The sequence below is a fragment of the Pristiophorus japonicus genome, chromosome 16, assembly GCF_044704955.1.
Source record: "Pristiophorus japonicus isolate sPriJap1 chromosome 16, sPriJap1.hap1, whole genome shotgun sequence".
Taxonomy (NCBI): domain Eukaryota; kingdom Metazoa; phylum Chordata; class Chondrichthyes; family Pristiophoridae; genus Pristiophorus; species Pristiophorus japonicus.
In genome coordinates, this window is record NC_091992.1 from 62,420,294 (window position 1) to 62,447,882 (window position 27,589).

The 27,589-nt window shown below is 50.3% G+C and overlaps 1 protein-coding gene across 3 annotated transcripts in view; it reads right to left on the reverse strand.

Moving 5' to 3' along the window:
• Positions 1-27,589, reverse strand: part of LOC139226546 (alpha-2-macroglobulin-like) — a 209,663-nt gene that overhangs the window by 10,529 nt on the left and 171,545 nt on the right. For all 3 annotated transcript variants that reach the window (XM_070857384.1, XM_070857386.1, XM_070857385.1), the window contains 7 exons: positions 24,357-24,513; positions 23,739-23,819; positions 15,772-15,826; positions 12,968-13,062; positions 12,673-12,835; positions 12,166-12,386; positions 11,776-11,991 (listed from right to left, as the gene is read on the reverse strand). In XM_070857384.1, the coding sequence (XP_070713485.1) occupies positions 11,776-11,991; positions 12,166-12,386; positions 12,673-12,835; positions 12,968-13,062; positions 15,772-15,826; positions 23,739-23,819; positions 24,357-24,513 (988 nt within the window). The remainder of the gene's footprint in view (positions 1-11,775; positions 11,992-12,165; positions 12,387-12,672; positions 12,836-12,967; positions 13,063-15,771; positions 15,827-23,738; positions 23,820-24,356; positions 24,514-27,589) is intronic.

Consider the following 27,589-nt stretch of genomic DNA (forward strand, 5'->3'; position numbering starts at 1 on the left):
GATTGGAGGGGGAGGGGTTGGACGGGGAGAGGGGGGAGGGATTGGAGGGGGAGAGGGGGAGGGATTGGAGGGGGAGAGGGTGGAGGGATTGGAGGGGGAGGGGTTGGAGGGGGAGTGATTGGGGGAGAGTGGGGGAGGGATTGGGGGGAGGGATTGGAGAGGAGGGGAGGGATTGGTGTGCGAGGGGGGAGGGATTCGAGGGGGAGGGGGTGAGGAATTGGAGGCGGGAGTGGGAGGGATTGGAGGGGGGAGAGGGGGAGGGATTGGAGGGGGAGAGGGAGGGATTGGAGAAGGAGTGAATGGAGGGGGAGAGGGAGGGATTGGAGGGGGAGAGGGAGGGATTGGAGGGGGAGAGGGAGGGATTGGAGGGGGAGAGGGAGGGATGGGAGGGGGAGAGAGGGGAGTGATTGGAGGGGGAGACGGAGGGATTGGAGAGGGAGGGAGAGATTGGAGGGGGAGGGATTGGAGGGGGAGAGGGATTGCAACTGAGTACTGTAGACAATGAGTAAGTGTGACCTTAGCTCCTTGAATTAGACTCCAGAGTGCTGGTGCAGCATGGGAGGCCTGCTTATATACCGTGCTCCCAAGGGATCCCTTGGGACTCCAACAGTTATTCCCTCTGGTGGCGGTATTATACAGGTTGCATAGGGTTGCATAGATAACATCACTCCCTCCCAAAGTCAATAGTACACTTATTTACAGGGTGAGACGATCTGGAGCTTTTCTCTCCCTTGTCGATCATCTCGGTACAAATGCAGGTGTGGGTGAGTTGGTTGGTTCTTCGCTGGGCTGCTGGGCAACCGGCCTTGCCAGGTTGCTGGGGATGGTGAGTTCAGTTTCGTGGAAACCATGATGTCGGTTGCCACTTGTGTGTATATTGGAGGGTCGAAGTTGGTGGTGTCCTCATCGGGTTGCTCGTGGCTGTTTGCGAATCGCAGTTTGGTTTGGTCCAAATGCTTTCTGCAAGTTAGTCCATTGGCAAGTTTGACCTGAAACACCCTACTCCCTTCTTTGGCTATGACAGTGCCAGCAAGCCATTGAGGACAAATACAGGATCATTGACTTCCACGATGCTGAGAATGACGTGAATAGCATGTTTATTGAGCAGATAAAGGTTATTCAGCCAGATTGGGGATGGGTGACCAACAGGAAGAGCAATGGAAGGAAGGTAGTGCAGGGGTCACCTGCGGTCATCCCCCTGCAAAACAGATACACCGCTTTGGGTACTGTTGAGGGGGTTGACTCATCAGGGGAGGGCAGCAGCAGCCAGTTCACGGCATCATGGGTGGCTCTGTTGCACAGGAGGGCAGGAAAAAGAGTGGGAGAGCTATAGTGATAGGGGATTCTATTATAAGGGGAATAGATAGATGTTTCTGCGGCAACAACCGAGACTCCAGGATGGTATGTTGCCTCCCTGGTGCAAGGGTCAAGGATGTCTCGGAGCAGGTGCAGGACATTTTGAAGGGGGAGGGTAAATAGCCAGTTGTCGTGGTGCATATAGGTACCAACGATATAGATAAAAAAAACGGGATGAGGTCCTACAAGACGAATTAGGGAGCTAGGAGCTAAATTAAAAAGTGAGACCTCAAAAGTAGTAATCTCAGGATTGCTACCAGTGCCACGTGCTCAGGATAGCTCAGATGAATACGTGGCTTGAGGAGTGGTGCAGAAGGGAGGGATTCAAATTCCTGGGACATTGCAACCGGTTCTGGGGGAGGTGGGACCAGGACAAACCGGACGGTCTGCACCTGGGCAGGACCGGAATCAATGTCCATGGGGGAGTGTTTGCTAGTGCTGTTGGGGAGGGGTTAAACTAATATGGCAGAGGGTTGGGAACCTATGCAGGGAGACAGAGGGAAGTAGAATGGGGACAGAAACAAAAGATAGAAAAAAGAAAAGTAAAAGTGGAGGGCAGAGAAACACAAAGCAAAAAGCAAAAAGGGCCACATTACAGCAAATCCTAAAAGGGCAAAGGGTGTTAAAAAGACAAGTCTGAAGGCCCTGTGCCTCAATGCGAGGAGTATTCAGAATAAGGTGGACGAATTAACTGCGCAGATAGCAGTTAATGGATATGATGTAATTAGCATCACGGAGACATGGGTCCAGGGTGACCAAGGCTGGGAACTCAACATCCAGGGGTATTCAACATTTAGGAAGGATAGACAGAAAGGAAAGGGGAGGTGGGGTGGCATTGCAGATTAAAGAGGAAATTAATGCAATAGTAAGGAGGGACATTAGCCTGAATGATGTGGAATCTGTATGGATGCAGCTACGGAATACCAAAGGACAGAAAACACTAGTGGGAGTTATGTACAGACCACCAAACAGTAGTAATGAGGATGGGGACAGCATCAAACAAGAAATTAAGGATGCGTGCAATAAAGGTACAGCAGTTATCATGGGCGACTTTAATCTACATATTGTAACCAAACTGGTAGCAATGCGGTGGAGGAGGATTTCCTGGAGTGTATTAGGGATGGTTTTCTAGACCAAAATGTCGAGGAACCAACTCGAGGGCTGGCCATCCTAGACTGGGTAATGTGCAATGAGAAAGGACTAATTAGCAATCTTGTTGTGCAAGGCCCCTTGGGGAAGAATGACCATAATATGGTAGAATTCTTTATTAAGATGGAGAGTGACACAGTTAATTCAGAGACTAGGGTCCTGAACTTGGGGATAGGTAACTTCGATGATATGAGATGTGAACTGGCTAGAATAGACTGGCGAGTGATAGTTAAAGGGTTGACAGTGGATAGGCAATGGCAAACATTTAAGATCACATGGATGAACTTCTACAATTGTACATCCCTGTCTGCAGTAAAAAATAAAATGAGGAAGGTGTCTCAACCGTGGCTAACAAGAGAAATTAAGGATAGTGTTAAAACCAAGGAAGAGCCATATAAATTGGCCAGAAAAAGCAGCAAACCTAAGGACTGGGAGAATTTTGTAATACAGCAGAGGAGGACAAAGGGTTTAATTAGGAGGGGGAAAATAGAGTATGAGAGGAAGCTTGCTGGGAACATAAAAACTGACTGCAAAAGCTTCTATAGATATGTGAAGAGAAAAAGATTAGTGAAAACAAACGTAGGTCCCTTGCAGTCAGATTCAGGTGAATTTATAATGGGGAACAAAGAAATGGCGGACCAGTTAAACAAATACTTTTCACGAAGGAAGGCACAAATAACCTTCCGGAAATACTTGGGGACTGAGGGTCGAATGAGAAGGAGGAACTGAAGAATATCCTTATAAAGCAGGAAATTCTGTTAGGGAAATTGATGGGATTGAAGGCCGATAAATCCCCAGGGCCTGATAGTCTGCATCCCAGAGTACTTAAGGAAGTTGCCATAGAAATAGTGGATGCATTGGTGATCATTTTCCAACAATCTATCGACTCTGGATCAGGTCCTATGGACTGGAGGGTAGCTAACGTAACACCATTGTTTAAAAAAGGAGGGAGAGAGAAAACGGGTAATTATAGACCGGTTAGCCTTTATATCAGTAGTGGGGAAAATGTTGAAATCAATTATTAAAGATGAAATAGCAGCGCATTTGGAAAGCAGTGACAGGATCAGTCCAAGTCAGCATGGATTTATAAACAGGAAATTATGCTTGACAAATCTTCTAGAATTTTTTGAGGATGTAACTAGAAGAGTGCACAAAGGAGAACCAGTGGATGTGGTGTATTTGGACTTTCAAAAGGCTTTGACAAGGTCCCACAGAAGAGATTGGTGTGCAAAATCAGGGGTAATGTACTGACATGGATAGAGAACTGGTTGGCAGACAGGAATAAACGGGTCCTTTTCAGAATGGCAGGCAGTGACTAGTGCGGTGCCGCAGGGCTCAGTGCTGGGACCCCAGGTATTTACAATATAAATGAATAATTTAGATGAAGGAATTGAGTGTAATATCTCCAAGTTTGCAGATGACACTAAACTGGGTTGTGGTGTGAGCTGTGAGGAGGACGCTAAAAGGCTGCAGGGTGACTTGGACAGGTTAGGTGTATGGGCAAATGCATGGTAGATGCAGTATAATGTTGACAAATGTGAGGTTATCCACTTTGGGGGCAAAAACACGAAGGCAGATTATTATTTGAAAAGCGGCAGATTAGGAAAGGGGGAGGGGCAACGAGACCTGGGTGTCATGGTTCATCAGTCATTGAAAGTTGGCATGCAGGTACAGCAGGTGGTGAAGATGGCAAATGGTATGTTGGCCTTCATAGCTAGGGGATTTGAGTATAGGAGCAGGGAGGTCTTACTGCAGTTATACAGGGCCTTGGTGAGGCCTCACCTAGAATATTGTGTTCAGTTTTGGTCTCCTAATCTGAGGAAGGACGTTTTTGCTATTGAGGGAGTGCAACGAAGGTTCACCAAACTGATTCCCGGGATGGCGGGACTGACATATGAGGAGATACTGGATCAACTGGTCCTTTATACACTGGAGTTAAGAAGGATGAGAGGGGATCTCATAGAAACGTACAAGATTCTGATGGGACTGGACAGGTTAGATGCGGGAAGAATGTTCCCGATGATGGGGAAGTCCAGAACCAGGGGACATAGTCTTAGGATAAGGGGTAGGCCATTTAGGACTGAGATGAGGAGAAACTTCTTCACTCAGAGAGTTGTTAATCTGTGGAATTGCCTACCGCAGAGAGTTGTTGATGCCAGTTCGTTGGATATATTCAAGAGGGAGTTAGATATGGCCCTTACAGCTAAAGGGATCAAGGGGTATGGAGAGAAAGCAGGAAAGGGGTACTGAGGGAATGATCAGCCATGATCTTATTGAATGGTGGTGTAGGCTCGAAGGGCCGAATGGCCTACTCTTGCACCTATTTTCTATGTTTCTATGTTTCTAATGTCGCGTGACAAGTTTGCGCGATCATGCTACATGCTTTCTTGATGCCGCCTGCCCTCAACGTGATCTTGGAGATCAAGGTGGACAAGGGAGAGCCTTGTTTTGAGTGCCCAGACATGAGCAGCTCGGCTGGGGGAACCCCGGTGAGCGAGTGGGGTCTGGTGCAGTAGCTGAGCAGGACTCTGGACAGGCGGGTCTGCAGGGAGCCTTCCGACACGCATATCAAGCTTTGCTTGATGGTCTCGACTGCCCGTTCTGCCTGACCGTTGGATGCGGGCTTGATCCCATTGCGGGTCATGAATTCCTTGAATTCAGCACTGGTGAAGCATGGCCCATTGTCGCTGACAAGGACATCGGGCAGGCTGTGTGTGGCAAACATGGCTCGTAGGCTTTCGATGGTGGCAGTGGACGTGCTTACAGACATTATTACACAATCAGTCCATTTTGAATAAGCATCCACAACAACCAAGAACATTTTGCCTCGGAACGGGCCCGCAAAGGCAACGTGGATCCTAGACCACGGTTTGGGGGGCCATGACCACAAACTTAGCGCTGCCTCTCTGGGTGCATTGCTCAGTTGAGAGCAAATGTAGCATTCCGCACGCATGACTCCAGATCTGAGTCGATGCCGGGCCACCACACATGGGATCTGGCTATAGCTTTCATCATCACTATGCCTGGGTGGCTGCTGTGTAGGTCGCGTATGAACGTTTCCCTGCCTTTCTTAAGCAAAACCACACGATTACCCCACAAAAGACAGTCCGCCTGTATGGACATTTCGTCTTTGCGCCACTGGAACGGCTTGATCTCTTCATGCATCTCTGCTGGGACACTGGACCAGCTCCCATGGAGGACACAGTTTTTTTTACAAGGGACAGTAAAGGATCCTGGCTGGTCGAGGTCTTGATCTGGCAGGCCGTAACGGGTGAATTTTCGTTTTCGAATGCACCCATCACCATGAGCAAGTCTGCAGGCTGTGCCATTTCCAGGCCGGTGGTGGACAATGGTAGCCGACTGAGAGCATCAGCGCAGTTCTCTGTGCCTGGTCTGTGGTGGATTACATAGTTGTATGTGGGCAGAGGCATTGGTATTAATCCCTTTGCTCGCTGAGAATAGCGATATGAGTGGCTTATGGTCAGTTTCTAGCTCAAACTTGAGACCAAACAGATACTGGTGCATTTTTTTCACCCCGTAAACGCATGCAAGAGCTTCTTTTTCAATCATGCTGTAGGCCCTTTTAGCCTTGGACAAACTCCTGGACGCTTAGGCGACCGGTTGCAATGTTCCCGATTCGTTAGCTTGTTGTAACACACACCAGACCCCGTATGAAGACGCATCGCAAGCTCGCACTAAAGGTTTACATGGGTTATACAGAACAAGCAGTTTGTTGGAACATAGCAGATTTCTGGCATTCTCAAAAGCAGTCTCCTGTGATTTCCCCCATTCTCAGTCATCTCCCTTGCGTAGCAACACATGTAGAGGTTCTAGCAAGGTGCTTAACCCGGGTAGGAAATTACCGAAATAGTTGAGGAGTCCCAGGAACGACCGCAGCTCCGTCACATTCTGTGGTCTCGATGCATTCTTGATGGCCTCCGCCTTGGCATCAGTGGGTCTGATGCCGTCTGCCGCGATTCTTCTCCCTAAGAACTTGACCTCTGGTACCAGGAAAACACACTTCGAGCGTTTCAATCTGAGCCCCATGCGATCTAGCCGACTTAGAACCTCTTCCAGGTTCTGCAAGTGTTCGATGGTGTCCCAACCTGTGACCAGTATGCCAGCTTGGAAAACCACGGTGCCCGGAACCGACTTTAGCAGACTTCATGTTCCTTTGAAAAATAGCCGCTGCCGATCGAATCCCAAACGGGCATCTATTGTGGACGAACGGACCTTTGTGTGTGTTGATGCAGGTGATGCCTTTCGAAGATTCCGCCAGCTCCTGCATCATGTAGGCCGAGGTCAGGTCCAACTTGGTGAACGTCTTTCCTCCAGCCAGGGTCGCAAATAGGTCGTCTGCCTTGGTACTGGTCCTGTAGCGAAAAATGGTTAATCGTTACTTTATAGTCCGCACAAATTCTGACCGTGCCATCGCCTTTGAGAACCGGAACAATAGGACTGGCCCACTCGTTGAACTCCACCGGCACGATGATGCCTTCTCGCTGCAGCCTGTCCAGCTCAATTTCCACTTTCTCTTGCATCATATATGGTACCGCCCGTGCCTTGTGGTGGATGGGTCGCATTGCGGGAACCAAGTGGATCTGCACCTTTGCCCCCGAGAAACTTCCGATGCCTGGCTCAAACAATGACAGGAACTTGCCCAGAACCTGGGCACATGAGGCATCATCGACGGACGAGAGTGCTCGGACGTCGTCCCAGTTCCAGTGGATTTTTCCCAGCCAGCTTCTGCCGAACAGTGTGGGGCCATCTCCTGGTACAATCCATAGTGGGAGTTCATGCACTGCTCCATCATAGGAGACTTTTACTGCTGCGCTGCCAATTACAGGGATCAGCTCATTAGTGTAAGTTCTTAGCTTGGTATGAATGGGGCTAAGCTTGGGCCTGTGTGCCTTGTTGCACCACAGCCTCTCGAAGGCCTTTTTGCTCATGATAGACCCGTGTCCAGTTCCATGGATACTGGAATTCCATTCAGTTTGACTTTTAACATGATCAGTGGACATTTCGTGATGAAGGTGTGTACCCCGTACACTTCTGCCTCCTCGGTTCGAGTCTCTAGTTCAGCTTGATCCTCCATGGATCGATCTTCCTCTGCAACGTGGTGGTTTGCAGGGTTTGCAGCTCGTCTGCACATTTTCTGGAGGTGTCCCATTGTTCCACAGTCTTTGCAAGCATAGTGTTTGAAGCGGCATTGATGGGCTCGATGATCACCTCCGCAGCGCCAAAAAGGTGTCAATTGTCTCACATTAACGATTGATGGCGGACTCTGGGTCATCTGAGGTCATGCAGCAGCAGGCATGTACATTCTGCCATAGCATTCTTGCCTGAAAACGACTTTATTTTGTGTACAGTACTTGCTGAAACCTCTTTATACTGCAAAATCTGTTTGGGGTTATCGCTGGTGGACATAAATGCCTGGGCTATCGTTATGGCTTTGCTCAGATTCGGTGTTTCAACAGTCAATAGTTTGCGAAGGATAACCTCATGGCCACTGCCAAGCACAAAAACGTCTCTTAGGATTTGCTCAAGGAATCCATCGAATTCGCAATGTCCTGCAAGACGCCTTAGGTCGGCGACGTAGCTCGACACTTCCTGGCCTTCAGACAGCTGACACGTGTAGAACCGATACCTTGTCATCAGAACGCTTTCCTTCGGATTTAGGTGCTCCCGGACCAGCATACACAGTTCTTCATAGGATTTGGTTGTTGGTTTCACCGGAGCAAGAAGATTCTTCATGAGGCCATAGGTTGCTGCCCCACAGACGGTGAGGAGGATCTCCCTTCGTTTGGCGGCGTTCTCATCCCCTTCCAGCTCGTTGGCCACGAAGTATTGGTCGAGTCACTCCACGATGGCCTCCCAATCATCCGCTTCTGAGAATTTCTTCAGGATACCAACAGTTCTCTGCATTGTCGCGTGGTTGTTTGTTATCTTGTCGTCAATTGTTATGCTCATAATAAAGTAATGCAACTGAGTACTGTAGACAATGAGTAAGTGTGACCTTAGCTCCTTTATTCAGACTCCAGAGTGCTGGGACAGCATGGCAGGCCTGCCTATATACAGTGCTCCCAAGGAATGCTGGGATCCCTTGGGACTCCAACAGATAAGCCCTCTGGTGGCGATATTACACAGGTTGCCTGGAGTTGCATACATAACAGCAGGGTGGGAACATAAGAACATAAGAATTAGGAACAGAAGTAGGCCATCTAGCCCCTCGAGCCTGCTCCGCCATTTAACAAGATCATGGCTTATCTGGCCGTGGACTCAGCTCCACTTACCCGCCCGCACCCCGTAACCCTTAATTCCCTTATTGGTTAAAAATCTATCTATCTGTGACTTGAATACATTCAATGAGCTAGCCTCAACTGCTTCCTTGGGCAGAGAATTCCACAGATTCACAACCCTTTGGGACAAGAAATTCCTTCACAACTCGGTTTTAAATTGGCTCCCCCGTATTTTGAGGCTGTGCCCCCTAGTTCTAGTCTCCCCGACCAGTGGAAACAACCTTTCCGCCTCTATCTTGTCTATCCCTTTCATTATTTTAAATGTTTCTATAAGATCACCCCTCATCCTTCTGAACTCCAACGAGTAAAGACCCAGTCTACTCAATCTATCATCATAAGGTAACCCCCTCATCTCCGGAATCAGCCTAGTGAATCGTCTCTGTACCCCCTCCAGAGCCAGTATATCCTTCCTTAAGTAAGGTGACCAAAACTGCACGCAGTACTCCAGGTGCGGCCTTACCAATACCCTATACAGTTGCAGCAGGACCTCCCTGCTTTTGTACTCCATCCCTCTCGCAATGAAGGCCAACATTCCATTTGCCTTCCTGATTACCTGCTGCACCTGCAAACTAACTTTTTGGGATTCATGCACAAGGACCCCCAGGTCCCTCTGCACCTCAGCATGTTGTAATTTCTCTCCATTCAAATAATATTCCCTTTTACTGTATTTCTTCCCAAGGTGGATGACCTCACACTTTCCGACATTGTATTCCATCTGCCAAACCTTAGCCCATTCGCTTAACCTATCTAAATCTCTTTGCAGCCTCTCTATACAACCCGCTTTCCCACTAATCTTTGTGTCATCTGCAAATTTTGTTACAATACATTCTGTCCCCTCTTCCAGGTCATCTATGTATATTGTAAACAGTTGTGGTCCCAGCACCAATCCCTGTGGCACACCACTAACCACCGATTTCCAACCCGAAAAGGACCCATTTATCCCGACTCTCTGCTTTCTGTTCGCCAGCCAATTCTCTCTCCGTGCTAATACATTTCCTCTGACTCCACGTACCTCTACCTTCTGCAGTAACCTTTTGTGTGGCACCTTATCGAATGCCTTTTGGAAATCTAAATACACCACATCCATCGGTACACCTCTATCCACCATGCTCGTTATATCCTCAAAGAATTCCAGTAAATTAGTTAAACATGATTTCCCCTTCATGAATCCATGCTGCGTCTGCTTGATTGCACTATTCCTATCCAGATGTCCCGCTATTTCTTCCTGAATGATAGTTTCAAGCATTTTCCCCACTACAGATGTTAAACTAACCGGCCTATAGTTACCTGCCTTTTGCCTGCCCCCTTTTTTAAACAGAGATGTTACATTAGCTGCTTTCCAATCCGCTGGTAGCTCCCCAGAGTCCAGAGAATTTTGGTAGATTATAACGAATGCATCTGCTACAACTTCCGCCATCTCTTTTAATACCCTGGGATGCATTTCGTCAGGACCAGGGGACTTCTCTACCTTGAGTCCCATTAGCCTGTCCAGCACTACCCCCCTAGTGATAGTGATTGTCTCAAGGTCCTCCCTTCCCACATTCCTGTGACCAGCAATTTTTGGCATGGTTTGTGTGTCTTCCACTGTGAAGACCGAAGCAAAATAATTGTTTAAGGTCTCAGCCATTTCCACATTTCCCATTATTAAATCCCCCTTCTCATCTTCTAAGGGACCAACATTTACTTTAGTCACTCTTTTCCGTTTTATATATCTGTAAAAGCTTTTACTATCTGTTTTTATGTTTTGTGCAAGTTTACCTTCGTAATCTATCTTTCCTTTCTTTATTGCTTTTTTAGTCATTCTTTGCTGTTGTTTAAAATTTTCCCAATCTTCTAGTTTCCCACTAACCTTGGCCACTTTAAATGCATTGGTCTTTGATTTGATACTCTCCTTTATTTCCTTGGTTATCCATGGCTGGTTATCCCTTCTCTTACCACCCTTCTTTTTCACTGGAATATATTTTTATTGCGCACTATGAAAGAGCTCCTTAAAAGTCCTCCACTGTTCCTCAATTGTGCCACCGTTTAGTCTGTGTTTCCAGTCTACTTTAGCCAACTCTGCCCTCATCCCACTGTAGTCCCCTTTGTTTAAGCATAGTACGCTCATTTCTGACACAACTTCCTCACCCTTAATCTGTATTGCAAATTCAACCAGACTGTGATCACTCATTCCGAGAGGATCTTTTACTAGGAGATCGTTTATTTTCCTGTCTCATTACACAGGACCAGATCTAAGATAGTTTGCTCCCTTGTAGGTTCTGTAACAGACTGTTCTAAGAAACAATCCCGTATGCATTCTATGAATTACTCCTCCAGGCTACCCCATGCGATTTGAGTTGACCAATCGATATGTAGGTTAAAATCACCCATAACTACTGCCGTTCCTTTTTCACATGCCTCCATTATTCCCTTGATTATTGCCCGCCCCACCGTGAAGTTATTATTTGGGGGCCTATAAACTACGCCCACCAGTGACTTTTTCCCCTTACTATCTCTAATCTCCACCCACAATGATTCAACATTTTGGGGGATTAGAGGGAGGGATTGGAGGGGGAGAGGGAGGGATTGGAGGGAGGGATTGGAGGGAGGGATTGGAGGGGGAGAGGGAGAGGGAGGGATTGGAGGGGGAGAGGGAGGGATTGGAGGGGGAGAGGGAGGGATTGGAGGGGGAGAGGGAGGGATTGGAGGGGGAGAGGGAGGGATTGGAGGGGGAGAGGGAGGGATTGGAGGGGGAGAGGGAGGGATTGGAGGGGGAGAGGGAGGGATTGGAGGGAGAGGGGAAGGGAGGGATTGGAGGGAGAGGGGGAGGGAGGGATTGGAGGGAGAGGGGGAGGGAGGGATTGGAGGGGGAGGGGGAGGGAGGGATTGGAGGGGGAGGGGGAGGAATTGGAGGGGGAGGGATTGGAGGGGGAGGGGGAGGGAGCAATTGGAGGGAGGGAGGCAGCGAGCGGGTAAGAGAGGGGTGACTGACCTGGAGGAGGAGGCAGCTGGTGCCGCTGATCTGGGCGCTGTAGTCTCCGGGAATCGCCTCCAAGGGCTGTGTCTGCAGCAGGAGCTGGTTGGAGGCGTCGATGTGGAACTCTCTGTGGAATCCGGCCTCTGTGGTCAGGGACACTGAGCTGTGGGGGTCTTTGACGTGGGTCAACCCACCGTACAAGGAAAGGGCATGGAGAGCAACCACCGTGTCCTGAGGGGGCAAGGAGAGGGTTAGTCAATCCTGCATCCCACATACAGAGCAGGAAAGGCCCAGGCTCCATTCTCAGCCTGTGCTGAGTAGGCCGATCTGACTCCTGGTGTGGCACTGAGCCCCACACACACACACACAGGGGACCTCTCTGACTCTCACCCCACCCCCAGTTACCTGGGTCGATGCGAATCCCCCGTAGGAATTCCTCTGCTTGATCAGCCAGCTGACGATAGGGATGGCCTGGTCCAGGTCAGAGTTTGTGACCTGGGGCTTGGAGAGGTGGGCCAGCAGGACATAGGCCGTCATCTCTACCTCCGCTGAGGGTGCCTTCCACCAGAACCCTGGATGGTCCTCTTCCTCAGACTCCTCTGCCCGCTTCCAGTGGGTCAACGCGCCTGCAACAGAGAGATTGGGGGTGGCGGGGGGGGGGGGGGGTGGGTGGGTCACTGCTGGTTACACTTCACCATATATCCAGTCTTCCCGAACCCCGCCAGCCAATACCTCCTCATGGTTGAATGGCTACTCACATCGTCCCATGATTGAACAGCCTGTACCATACCCCCCTGGTTGAAGAGCAAGCCACCGGGGGGGAGACAGGGCCCTGGTGGCATGTGAGGGGAGGAGGGATGAGCGAGGGGGACAGGAGGTGGATGGAGAGAATGTGGGAGAACGAGGCCTCACCTTGTTTGATGGCCAGGCCGTGCAGTTTGTGTAGTAGTCTCTCCCTCGTGTCCTGGTCCCCGGCCAGGGTGAAGGTGTAGGCCAGAAGGGCCAGGGTGTAGGTGCTGTTCACTGTCTCTATCGCCTTCTGCAGGCAGCCCAGGGCTCTGTCCGTCACTCCTTCCTGGACACAAGAGGGAGATGGAGACGTCAGTGTCACCAGGTCAACCCCACCGGCCCGTACCCCGCCCCCCCTGCGACAGCTCTCCCCCCACCCCCTCCAGCAGCCCCCCCACCCCCCCCGGCAGCCTCTTACCTTGAAGCTTCCAGTCTCGATGGTGAGAGAGACGGTTCCCGGTACTGCGGTGGTGTCTTGCTCAACGGATGCGGAATCAGACCCTGTATCAGGCACTGCCGAGACAGAAGGAGATAGTTTGGGGGCCCAGAGTCATAAGCCCAGACCGGGGAGTGAGGGCCTGGAGTCAGGTGTAGGCCCAGACCGGGGAGTGAGGGCCTGGAGTCAGGTGTAGGCCCAGACCAGGGAGTGAGGGCCTGGAGTCGGGTGTAGGCCCAGACCGGGGAGTGAGGGCCTGGAGTCAGGTGTAGGCCCACCCAGACCGGGGAATGAAGGCCTGGAGTCAGGTGTAGGCCCAGACCGGGGAGTGAAGGCCTGGAGTCTGGTGTAGGCCCAGACTGGGGAGTGAGGGCCTGGAGTCGGGTGTAAGCCCAGACCAGGGAGTTAGGGCCTGGAGTCATGTGTAGGCCCAGACCGGGGAGTGAGGGCCTGGAGTCGGATGTAGGCCCAGACCGGGGAGTGAGGGCCTGGAGTCGGGTGTAGGCCCAGACCGGGGAATGAAGGCCTGGGGTCGGGTGTAGGCCCAGACTGGGGAGTGAGGGCCTGGAGTCGGGTGTAGGCCCAGACCGGGGAGTGAGGGCCTGGAGTCGGGTGCAATAAAGACCAACATGCAATTTGCCTCCTAATTGCTTGCCGTACATGCATGGTAACTTTCCGTGTTTCCTGTACGAGGACACCTAAATCTCTCTGAACACCAACATTTACAAAATATTGTGCTGAAAATTCCAGCCTCGCCAGATGCGTACGATGTTTTTGGGATGCGATACGCTTGCGCCGAAAACCGACTTTTCCGATCCATCATGATTTCGCTTGGCAGATCCTCCGCATCCCTGGGAGAAGGACATCCGCGCGGAAGAGATCGGGCTGTTTGCCCAACTCATGCCCAGTGAATGTCCTTCAAACTCTTACGCCTGGTAAAAGCAGGCGCATAGCTTACTTTTGCCAGTGTAAGAGTTTTAAAACATATAAAAATGTAGTTTAATCATTCATTTTTACATTAAAAACCCTGTCCATTAAGGTAAGTTTATTTTTAACCCCATTAAAACACATTAAAAACATTCCAAAAAATATGTATTTTTTTCTAAAACATTTAATTACATTTAATTTCAATTAATTTTAAATATGTGAGGTGTTTTATTTATTTATTGTGCCATATTTGGGTGTTTTCGGGGTTTTCTCTTCGATAGCAATAGGATCTCACACAAACGGAGTTCCCATTTTTATCAATGAGAATACTGCATTGTGATTGGTTGTTCAGGCCCACGTGACTCCAGCATTTCCCCATGTACGAGGAAGTGATCTCCCCGTGCGCTACGCATCGAACGACGGCCTACGACCGCAATCGCAAGCGCCTCTGGGACCACCAGGTATTTTCGGAATTTTTTGGGGGTCGGAGGCGTTCGCCTGACTGCAACTTTCCCCCCATTCTGTTTGTCTATTCTTCCTACCAAAGTGAATAAGTTCACATTATACTCCATCTGCCCCCTTACTGTCCCCTCGCTTAACCTGTCTACATCCCCTTGCAGCCTCTTTGGCCTGAACATTACGGAGCATCCCGTTTGGACCAATAATATTTGCGGGAGCACTAAAGTATCGGCGGGCACTGCACAATTGATTCCGACGGGAATTTCTTGTTCAGCGCTCCAAGCATGAAGTGTTGCTCAATCAAACGCTGTCACTCCCCTTAGAGCGCTAATGGGAGCGAGAGGGGCACAGCACTGTACAATGTTCCATTCGATAAGTTGCCACATGAGAGGTTACTGCACAAGATAAAAGCTCATGGGGTTGAGGTTAATACATTGCCATGGATAGAGGATTGCCTAATCAACAGAAACAGAGAGTCGGGATAAATGGTCATTTTCCAATTGGCAAACAGTAACTAGTGGGATGCCACAGGGATCGGTGCTGGGTCCTCAACTATTTACAATCTATATTAATGACTTGGATGAAGGGACCGAGTGTAATGTCGCCAAGTTTGCTGATGATACAACGATGGGTGGGAAAGCAAATTGTGAGGTGGACACAAGAAATCTGCAAAGGGATATAGATAGGGTAAGTGAGTGGGCAAAACATTTGGCAGATGGAGTATAATGTGGGAAACTGTGAGGTTATCAACTTTGGCAGAAATAATGGAAAGCAAATTATAATTTAAATGGAGAAAAATTGCAAAGTGCTGCAGTACAGAGGGACCTGGGGTTCCTTGTGCATGAACCACAAAAAGTTAGTATGCAGGTACAGCAAGTGATCAGGAAGGCAAATGGAATGTTGGACTTTATTGCAAGGGGGATAGAGTATAAAAGCAGAAAAGTCCTGCTACAACTGTACAGGGTATTGGTGAGGCCACACCTGGAGTACTGTGTGCAGTTTTGGTCTCCATATTTAAGGAAGGATATACTTGCATTGGAGGCTGTTCCGAGATGGTTTACTCGGTTGATTCCGGTGTTGAGGGGGTTGACTTGTGAAGATAGGTTGAGCCTGTACATATTGGAGTTCAGAAGTATGAAAGGTGATCTTATTGAAACATATAAGATAATGAGGGGACTCGACAAGGTGGATGCAGAGAGGATATTTCCACTCATAGGGGAAACTAAAACTAGGGGGCAAAGTCTCAGAATAAGGGGCCGCCCATTTAAAACTGAGATGAGGAGGAATTTCTTCTCTCAGAGGGGCTGGAGTTGGGTGAGGGGCTGGAGTCGGGTGTAGGCCCAGACCCAGGGGGTAAGGGGCTGGGGTCGAGTGTAGGCTCAGACCGGCTCGGTACTAACCTGTGCCTGACTTCGCCATCACTTTCTGTCGCCATTCTTTATATATCTCATCGGCCTGGAACAGAAAAATGGGGGTGGGTGAGTCAGGGAATGGCGGGGCGGGGAAGGTCACACCTGGGGCTGCTGTATCCGTCTCCCCGCCCCTTCTCCCTGCCCCCACTCCCCGTCTCCCTGCCCCATCTCCCCACTCCCCGCCACCCCGCCCCCACTCCCTGCCCCCGTCTCCCCAGTCCCCCCGCCTCCCCACTCCCCCCCCGTCTCCCCAGTCCCCCCGCCTCCCAGTCCCACCCCGCCTCCCCACTCCCCCCCCCCATCTCCCCACTCCGCCCCCCCGCCTCCCCAGTCCCACCCCGCCTCCCCATTCCCCCCCGTCTCCCCAGTCCCACCCCGCCTCCCCATTCCCCCCCCGTCTCCCCAGTCCCCCCGCCTCCCCAGTCCCACCCCGTCTCCCCACTCCCCCCCCGCCTCCCCACTCCCCCCCCGCCTCCCCAGTCCCACCCCGCCTCCCCAGTCCCACCCCGCCTCCCCATTCCCCCCCCCCGTCTCCCCACTCCCCCCCCGTCTCCCCACTCCCCCCGCCTCCCCAATCTCCCCGCTCCCCGTCTCCCCACTCTCCGTCCCCCAACCCCACTCCCCCCGTCCGCACTTCCCCTGCCTCCCCACTCCCTGTCTCTCCACTCCCCCCGCCCCAGTCTCCCCACTCCCCGTCCCCAGTCCCCCCCATCTCCCCACTCCGCCCGCCTCCCCACTCCCCACCGTCCCCAGTCTCCCCGCTCCCCGTCTCCCCACTCCCCCCCCGTCCCCCCCCCGTCCCCACTCCCCCCGTCCCCACTTACCCCCCGTCTCCCCACTCCCCCCACCTCCCCACTCCCCCCGCCTCCCCACTCCCCCGGCCTCCCCACTCCCCCCGCCTCCCCACTCCACTCCCCACTCCGCCTCCCCACTCCCCGTCCCCCGCCCCCACTCCTCCCGCCCCCACTCCACAGTGATTTAAACTAAGAGCGGGAAACTATAATGTACTTTATTAAATTGAAACTTAACTTGATAGACTAATTAATAAAACTATAAATAATTGTTGAATAAAGATTTTAACCAATTAAATAAATGAAATAAGGCCTGACTAAGACATAGCAGGGCAGGTTGTGTATCGGGACTGCAGTATGTGGAGTTTGAGGACGGTTAGACTGTCCCGAGCAAACACGTCTGCAGGAGATGTCTCCATCTGGAATCTCTCCGGCTCAGAGTCATTGAGCTGCAGCCAGTTGGAGACACTCTGACACGTAAGGGAGGGGGAGGAATTTCTGGACAGTCTGCTCCAGACCGCGGCCACACCTCGTGGAGAGGCGTAGGATCAGAACGGGGTTGGTGTGAGCGACAGTGTGCAGAGTAAGGGGGACACAGGTGAGATAAAGAAGGAGGATCGGCAGAAACTGATCCTATCCAACAGGCATAATGTACTCGTTGCTGTGAGGATAAGGATAAAGACTGTTGGAAGGACAGCCAGAATACGGACCATGGCACTTTGGAGAAGGAGGCTGTCCTCAGGGGGAGGAGGAGGAGGGGAAGCGTTGTGTGTCAGTTGTAGGGGATTCTATAAATGGGGGACAGATAGCATCCTTAGTAAGCAGGATCGAGAGTCCCACATGGTGTGTTCCTTCCCTGGTGCCAGGGTGAGGGACATCTCGAACCGGCTTGAAAGGATATTGGAGAGGGAGGGGGAGGACCCAGTCGTTGTGGTCCATGTTGGGACCAATGATATCGGGAAGAGTCGGCAAGGGGTCTTGTTTGGTGAGCACCAGAAACTAGGAACTAAATTAAAGAACAGGACCTGAAGGGTTAGAATCCCTGGATTATTACCTGAGCCACGTGCAAATTGGCGCAAGGATAAGCTGATTAGGGAAGCGAGCATGTGACTGGTGTGAGCAAGAGGGGTTCCATTTCATGGGGCATTGGCCCTAGTGTTGGGACAGGAAGGAACTGTACCATTGGGACGGGCTCCACCTGAACCAGTCTGGGACCCGGGTCCTCGCGGAAAGGGTAAATAGGGCAGTCGGACTTTAAACCAGTAAATGGGGTGGAGGGCTCAAGTGGAAATGGTAGTTCAAAAACAAACGCAAGGGAAGAGAGCAGAGTAAGAGTCAGAAATTGTGCTTTAGGCACTATATGTAGAGGGAAAACTGAAAAATGTAAAGTGATTAAACCAGGCGAGAGAAACAAGAAACATTACAGCTGAGGGACAGGCTAGGGTGTGTGGCCCAAATAAATGTTTATACAAACACACAGAGTATAAGGAATACATTGAATGAACTGCAGGCGCAAATTCAACTTAGAGGGTATGACATGGTCGCCATTACTGAGACATGGCTGCAAGATGGTCAGGACTGGGAACTAAATATACCCGGTTATCATCATCATCATCATCATCATAGGCGTCGGATTTTTTTAACATGTGGTGACCGTAGCACACCAGCGACCACACGGGCTCGACAGAGCTCGGCCTTTATCCAGTGGCAAGGGTTAACCAGGACGACTGGAGACCTGCTCTGCTGCACGGACCTAGTGCGCACACATAGAAACATAGAATATAGGTGCAGGAGTAGGCCATTCGGCCCTTCGAGCCTACACCACCTTTCAATAAGATCATGTAACTTTAGTACCCCATTCCTGCTTTCTCTCCATACCCCTTGATCCCTTTAGCTGTAAGGGCCATATCTAACTCCCTTTTGAATATATCTAACGAACTGGCCTCAACAACTTTCTGTGGTAGAGAATTCCACAGGTTCACAATTCTCTGAGTGAAGAGGTTTCTCCTCATCTCGGTCCTAAATGGCTTAGCCCTTATCCTTAGACTGTGACCCCTGGTTCTGGACTTCCCCAACATTGGGAACATTCTTCCTGCATCTAACCTGTCCAATCCCGTCAGAATTTTATATGTTTCTATGAGATCCCCTCTCATTCTTCTAAATTCCAGTGAATATAAGCCTAGTTGATTCAGTCTATCTTCATATGTAAGCTCTGCCATCCCGGGAATTAGTCTGGTGAACCTTCGCTGCACTCCCTCAATAGCACGAATGTCCTTCCTCAGATTAGGAGACCAAAACTGTACACAATATTCAAGGTGTGGCCTCACCAAGGCCCTGTACAACTGCAGTAAGACCTCCCTGCTCCTATACTCAAATCCTTTCGCTATGAAGGCCAACATGCCATTTGCCTTCTTCACCGCCTGCTATACCTGCATGCCAACTTTCAATGACTGATGTACTATGACACCCAGGTCTCATTGCACCTCCCCTTTTCCTAATCTGTCACCATTCAGATAATATTCTGCCTTCCTGTTTTTGCCACCAAAGTGGATAACTTCACATTTATCTACATTATACTGCATCTACTATGCATTTGTCCACTCACCTAACCTATCCAAGTCACCCTGCAGCCTCTTAGGTTCATTGGATATATTCAAGAGGGAGTTAGATATGGCCCTTACGGCTAATGGGATCAAAGGGTATGGAGAGAAAGCAGGAAAGGGGTACTGAGGGAATGATCAGCCATGATCTTATTGAATGGCGGTGCAGGCTCGAAGGGCCGAACGGCCTACTCCTGCACTTATTTTCTATGTCTATGTTTCTATCCTCCTCACAGCTCACACTGCCACCCAGCTTAGTGTCATCTGCAAACTTGGAGATATTACAGTGTGGGCTGGCCCGTGCTGCCCCTGGGCCCTCACCTCTTCTGGGCCCTGTGCCCTCATTTGCCGCTCCTCACCCACAATCCCTCACCACTCCTCCACCACAAACATTCGTAAGGTCTGCAGGACAGATAGGGAAACTGGTAGAGGGGGAGGGGCAGCTTTAGTGATCAAAGAGAGGATATAACGAGAGGTAAGCAGGCACTGGAGACTTTATGGGTAGAATTAAGAAATAGGAAAGGATTTAAGACTATAGTGGGTGTTTTGTATTAGCCCCCTGGGAACAGCTGTGAAGTGCAAGATTGAATAAATGCAGAGATTAGACAAGCGTGTAGTAAAGGCAGAGTGGTTTTAATGGGGGATTTTAACTTTCATCTAGATTGGGTTAAGCTGTCAGAAAGGCAGTGAATTTCTGGAGGGTGTCCGGGATAGTTTTCTACAACAATATTTCCTCGAGGCAACACGGGGTAAGAAATCATTAAACCCAAAGAAATGGCGAATTATAAAAGAATATTTGAGCCAGCTCAGCAGACACAGAGAGCTCAGGTCACAGCAAAACAAGACAGGGAAACAGGCCTTCAAGGCCCAGCTATGGCGATAAGGGACTTAGCACGGAGCCTTAATGATAAACAAACTGTCTCTTGAAAGGGCAACAAGACATTCAGACAGAGATAAGGATGAAAATGACCTCATAGACACTCTTTCCCCTGTAATTGGACGATAGGATGGGTAAAGGTGATTGACACCAGATATTCACCAGCCCATCGACAAAAGTATAAAAATGGGTGACCGAGAGGGAGGCAGTCAAGGGCAGAGACTTTCTCAGGGTATATCCTGAGGGAGGATATATCCGCCTTGGAGGGAGGGCAGCGAGGGTTTACCAGAATGATATCCAGACTCCAAGGGGTTAAGTTATGAGGAGAGATTATTCAAATTTGGGTTATATTCCCTGGAATTAAGGGGTGATCTGATCAAAGTTTTCAGGATATTAAGGGGAACGGATAGGATAGAGAGAGAAACTATTCCCGCTGGTTGGGGAGTCTAGGACTGGGGAGCATAGTCTAAAAATTAGAGCCAGACCTTTCAGGCATGAAAGTAGGAAACACACAAAGTGTGGTCGAAGTTTGGAACTCTCTTCTGCAAACGTCAATTGATGATGGATCAATTGTTCATTTTTAATCGGAGATTGATAGCTTTTTACTAAAGGTATTAAGGGATATGGGGCAAAGCCAGGTATATGGAGTTAGGTCACAGATCAGCCATGATCACACTTAATGAAGGAACAGGTTCAGTGGCCTCCTCCTGTTCCTGTGTTCCTAGGTCTCCCACCCTCTCTCCATAGCTCCCCTCACATTCTGCCTTCCCAATCCTCATCCCAATCTCAGGTTAAAAGACATTGCAGGTTCTCTCACGTCAGTTGGCTACAATAGTCCTTCACAATAGTATCATCATCATCATAGGCAGTCCCTCCATGGGCAGTCCCTCGGAGTCGAGGAAGACTTGCCTCCACTCTAAAAGTAAGTTCTTAGGTGATTGAACAGTCCAATACGGGAATTACAATCTCTGTCACAGGTGGGACAGACAGTGGTTGAAGGAAAGGGTGGGTGGGGAGTCTGGTTTGCCGCACGCTCCTTCCGCTGCCTGCGCTTGCTTTTTGCATGTTCTCGGCGATGAGACTGGAGACAATATTATCACACACATCTGTCATGCCAGTGCCACAGCATTTTACAATGCCACTCTGCTGCACCAGCCTTCCACCAGTGCCATGCCCAAGAACATAAGAAAATAAGAAATAGGAGTAGACCATTTGGCCCCTCGAGCCTGCTCCCCCATTTAATAAGATCATGGCTGATCTGATCTTGGCCTCAACTCCACTTCCCTGCCCGCTCCCCATAACCCTTCAGCCTATAATCGTTCAAATATCTGTCTATCTCCACCTTAAATGACCCAGTCTCCACAGTTCTCTGGGTTAGAGCATTCCAAAGATTCACGACCCTCTGAGAGAAGAAATTCCTCCTCATCTCCGTCTTAAATGGACTACCCCTTACTCTGAAACTATGCCCCCAGTTCTAGATTCCCCCACGAGGGGAAACATCCTCTTTGCATCTACCTTGTCGAGCCCCCTCAATATCTTATATGTTTCAATAAGATCACCTCTCATACTTCTAAACTCGAATTGAGTGTAGGCCTAACCTGCTCAACCTTTTTACATAAGACAACCCCTTCATCTCAAGATTCAACCTAGTGAACCTTCTCTGAACTGCCTCTAGTGCAAGTATATCCTTCCCTAAATACAGAGACCAAAACTGTACGCAGTACTCCAGGTGTGGCCTCACCAATACCCTGTACAGTTGTAGCAGGACTTCTCTGCTTTTATACTCTATCTGTAGAATTTACCAATACCTCGCAAAGATTCCAGGTACCTTTCCCCGACAGAGGAGAAGAATCCCTTTCTGGGCTTTTAAAATGAGTTTAAAGGGGCAGACGAAGCCTGCGGGGGATAACAGGGGATGCATTCATGGAGACCCCCCCCCTCAGTGTTTGGACTCATAAGAAAGGGAATTCAAAATGGACCTAAATTATAGAAGCTTGAGATCCCCTAAACATCTATGGGAAGGAGCATATCAATTTTAAGATTCTGCAACATTTTGGCTGCGAAAAAGAGTTACCAAATACAGGAGGTGGAGCCAACGTCTGAAGCAAATTCATGTATTAAGGATCCCTGGGGGAACTATTCATCCCCTAAGAGATAATCGAATTACCCAATCAAGCACAATGGAAATCATGGTCAAGAAACTGAACAATCCTAAAACAATGCAAAACCAGTGATAGCACATTCTCACACCCGAATCGAGTTACTGCTGACAAAGGAGACATTTGAAAATCAATGGACAGAACAGTTTAAACAGAGCGCAAGAGATTTGATGGGAGATAACGGAGCCTTTTTTGGGGGGGATATATCTATCCCCCAGTTTTACAAGGACTTGAAGAAGAACACAAACTAGCAGAACACAGACTGGAACTCGCACAGACTTGAACACAGACAGAAACAAGCAGCTGGAGCTGGGGAGTGAAGAAATGGAGTAGTGAAGGAAACTACAAGAAATCGTCAAGGACCGACCGAGCACGAGGCGCACGAAATGGAAGGTTGTCAGGAACCAAATTGACAACCACTTTACAATCTACTTCTGAACGACTGAACGACCCAACGGGGGAGAAATTACCAAAAGGGACTAACTAAAACTATTCCTAACCAAAGAAAGTGGGTATTTACCCCATACATCCAAAACGCTACTAAGCGCATCAACGGACGCACCCCAACCGAAGACTACGCAGTCCAAAGTCCTCTCCTCCGTCCAGGGTGCGGCTCGCCTAGAAGGCCAAGTGCAGCAAACCCCAAAACCGTGATTCACCGGCAACTGTCTAAAGGGATTGGTGAGCATAGCCCCTGAACCCTCAGAGCTATAACTTGGTTAGTTAGGGGAATTGGGAGGGGGGAGGCTGGGATAACTTGTGTAAATGTATCTGCATTCTCCTCTTTACCCCATTTAGAGTTTAAGCTGTATTCTTTTCCCCACAGGCTGTAATTTGACATTTTATTCAATGTGTTGTACACTTCGGTGTGTATTGGTCTGTGTGTGTTATTAAAGGTGTGCCTTTTACTTTTTTTTTTAAACACAATAAAGCCATACCTGCTTCCTACCTTGAAACCAATTGTCTGTCCAAGTCTGTCACAGTCCCTTCATAATTCCGGTGTCTAGAACCAAGGGTGTGGGAGTGATTCGGAACCGCTCATATAAGGTCAGAAGGGAACGCTGACCCCCTGCAAACCACCCCTTACATATCCCCCTTACAATAAAGGCCAACATTCTATTTTCCTTCCCGATCACTTGCTGTACCTGCATACTAACTTTTTGTGTTTCATGCACAAAGACCCCCAGATCCCTCTATACCTCAGCATTTTGTAATCTCTCCCATTTAAATTATAATTTGCTTTTTTATTTTTCCTACCAAAGTGGATAACCTCACATTTCCCCACATTATACTCCATCTGCCAAATGTTTGCTCACTCACTTAGCCCGTCTATATCTCTTTGCAGATTCTTTGTGTCCTCCTCACAACTTGCTTTCCAACCCATCTTTGCCTGTCACACCTGTCTGTCATGTCAGTGCCACACTAGTCTGGCATGCTAGACAGTCAGACCTGTGATAGGCTAGTCGCTCCACCCTCCCCTCCCCAGCTCCCATATAATGGACCGGGAGTGAAGGCACGGGTCTCTCACCATCTTGGGGTCTGATTTTGCCAATTCGAGTAATGCCGAGGTCACGTAAGCTGACAGGGAAATATGATCATCGACTCCGCCCTGAGGGAGAAACAAGTAGAGATCAGAGAGGGAAACATTTATCACTCTGAGCGCACACTGTGAGATTGAAGTACTTCCGACAGTGCAGCGCTCCCTCAGTATTGCCCCTCCGACAGTGTAGAATTCCCTTAGTATTGCCCCTCCCACAGTGCGGCGCTCCCTCAGTACTGCCCCTCCCACAGTGCGGCACTCCTTCAGTACTGCCCCTTCCACAGTGCGGCACTCCCTCAGTACTGCCCCTCCCACAGTGCAGCGCTCCCTCTGTACTGCCCCTCCGACAGTGCGGCGCTCCCCCAGTACTGCCCCTCTGACAGTGCGGCGCTCCTACAGTACTGCCCCTCAGACAGTGCGGCATCCCCTCAGTACTGCCCCTCCGCCAGTGCGGCACTCCCTCAGTACTGCCCCTCCCACAGTGCGGCGCTCCCTCAGAACTGCCCCTCCCACAGTGCGGCGCTCCCTCAGTAATGCCCCTCCCACAGTGCGGCACCCCCTGAGTACTGCCCCGTGACCCTCACGCCTGCCCTCTGACTTTTGTACCTTCATAGCGTTGTTGAACAGATTGCCCAGACTCGCGAAGCACCCAGAATCCAGGCGGTATTTCAGGAAGAAGCTGGTGGACTGATGGAGGATGGAATCATCGATGAAGATGTAGGGCCGGGCGTGGAGGAAAGACTTCAACACGAAGGCAGTCAGCCTGAGGGAGAGAGAGAGAGAGGGAATGTGACAAGGGGGAGGGAGAACAGGAACAGCGGGATCGTTCTATCTCGCTGTTTGTTTCTCTCCCTCTACCTCTGTATCACTCTGTCTCTAACATTCTCCCTCCATCTCGCTCTCCCTCCCTCCCTTTCTATCTGTCTGTTTCTCTCTATCTTTGTGTTTGTCTCTGTCTCTTCATCTATCTGTGTCTCTCACTCTCTTCTCCCTCCCTCTCCCTACCTGTCTTTTCCTCTCTCTGCCTGGTCCTCTCACTCTCACTCTCTCCCTCCCTCTCATGAGTTATTGCAGAGAGTTCCTCGATCATTCTGCCACCCCACGCTCCCCTGGGTACCGATGCCCATTGCAGCCGCCTCCCACCCACTGCGATGGGCTGACTCAGCACAGGCCATGACTGGAGCCTGGGTCTTTCCTGCACTGAGGGTGGGGCATTCCCCAGGTGTGTGTGTGAGCTCGGGATTCCCCAGGAGTGTATGTGAGCTCGAGATTCCCCGGGTGTGTGTGTGAGCTCGGGATTCTCCGGGTGCGTGAGGGATTCCCGGGAGTGTGAGAGAGCTTGGGATTCCCCGGTGTGTGTGTGAGGGATTCCCCGGGTGCGTGACCTCGGGATTCCCTGGGCGTGTGTAGGGGAGGGCGAAAACCGCCTCATTTTACCCAGAAGGAAAAGGGCTGTGGGATCAGTCTGTGCTGTGAATTGAAACCGATAACAGTTTGACCTTGGCAGAGCAGTGATTGGACGGGGGAGGACACCGGAGGGCCAATGGTGAGACAGAGTCAGCCCGAAGCATGGGGCTTTCAAGCCAATGGGAGAGCACTTGCTCGAAAACTGGGACTGACTCACAGCCATTATCGGACTATTGTCTTCCCCATGTTTACACTATGGAAGGAAATTATGCAGATCTTCAGAAAACTAGGGAACCCAAAACAAACCAAGGGCCTATACAATGGCTACAGGAGGCCAATGCAATCAACACCCACTCAAACCTTGAGTAGGTTAACATCAGTGGAAAAAAAACCGCAATAATCTAAAACTGCTGCATTTTTCAAAATCACAAAGTCCACCAATGAGAAGAATCGACTTCAGCAGGAGAGGCGGACTGGATAATCTGGCTATAAAAAGGGGTTTCTGACGCAGTGTGTGTGGTTCCCTGCCCTCGTCATCCAACAACCACAACCAGCAAGACCCTCGACACTGAAGGAAAACCAGTGTCCGAAGACACCGAAGATAGAAGAAAAAACCCACCAGACTGCAGAAGGCACAGGAGTGAGTATAACCTCTGGTCCCCAGAACTCCCAATTCAGTTAGGCCAGGAAAGGTGGGAGGTTGGGCATTGTACTGCTAAACTTTTGTAAAGATTTTCGTTGTGTCCGCTTAGTGGGATTTAGGGGGATTGTTTTGTTGGTGTATTGCTGTTTATTGAGATACACCTTGTCAAATAAATTGGAAGCCTAAAGTTTCTCTTGGAATCACCTTGTCTCAGTTCTATTGTATTACATCTCCTGATCGTGGGTCTTATGTCAGAACAGTGTAAGGGAAGCTAGGAGCACCTCGAAAATGCTCAACTGTGTGTCACAGGCTAGGGAAGAAGGGGTTAGGAGTGTTTGACACTCACAGGTGCCTCACAGGCTAGGCATAAGCTGTGGGGACGCACGAGTCTCAAAACCCCCTTCATAAGCTGTGGACACAGTCTCTCCAGGGGTGCTCTTGCAGCACTCAGGGTACCTCACAGGCCAGGCATAAGCTGTGAGGGCAGAAGCCCAGAGAGAGACACCCAAGGCACAACAACACTCCCTGCAAACCCCTAACAGAACAAGGTGACCGCGGCAGGATATTATCAAACAGGAGATGTTAATATAACAGATGAGGTGATAAGAGAGGAAACTAAAATGGAGGAGAGAATTTCCTCATACATTTTTTGCAAGGTGAACCTCACCAAACCTTGGGTACAAGCCCTCACTCAGGCAGAGCGCCAAGTGGATGCTTCTGCTCAGTGGACAGCAGGGAAGGACCACAACCACAGGGTGGAAAAGGCTATCTGGCTTATCTGCCTCACCCGCCAAGTCCGAAAGCTCGACCAGCGGGTGAAGGACTTGGAACAGAGTCTTCAGAAATCAGAGGAACTCTCTGCTATCCAGGCTGTGGTTGGGGACAACCTGCTGGCCGAATTAGCTGAGGAGCAGCAAAGGAACCGGCAGTTGGAGGAGACCTTCCGAAATAGCCGGGACTATCTTCAGTGTCAGGTCACTGAGGCCAAGGGTAGTGAGGGGTCCCTTCGGGAACAGAACTCTTGGTACACCCAGAAAATTTGGGAACTAGAGAATAAATTAAAAGACTTACAGGCAGCCTATAAAATGGCCAGTAGCAGTGAGTTTGCAGATCACGGACCCTGCCAGGAGAGGATTAAAACTCTCACCCACGCTCTATCCCAGGCAAAGGGGATGGTCACCCTGATAGGACCCGGAGGGTCCACAGGGGACAAAGGAGAGTATTGGGGGGTAGAGGAGAATCCAAAGGCAAGAGACGCCCGACCACCTCCTGAGGCACCGGTGGTTTGTCCGGCGGGGTACCAGGAGGAGCGGAACGTGCAGGTAGTAACATACCCAGGGCTGGGGGCAGGACCAATGTGTCCCGCTCGGCAGCAGGGATGTGAGGCTCCCGCCGAGGGTCAGTTAAGGGCTGGATCAGGTGACCAGGCACTGTCTGCTGCACCGGGTATGGTGGGACAGCCGGAGGTAGAGGGACCAGCACAGAAAGATCCTGAACAAGGGCGGATGTGCCCGGTCAGGCAGCGCAAGTACGGTCCTCCACAGGGAGGTGGCCAAGGTCAGGGAGCTCTGGAGAGCGACTTTATTATTCCCCATGGAGTTCAATCACTCAGGGCCATGGTGGCCCATTTGGCCAAACTCACTCGCAGCGGGGACCCGTCTATCCACTTCATGGAGGTGATGCAGGCAGGGGAAATTAATGGGTGCGACGAGGAAGAGACAGCCAAGCTGCTGCTCTTCTCTCTGGACAGCAAATTGTACCAGGCCCTACCGGCCGAATGCCGGAGGGG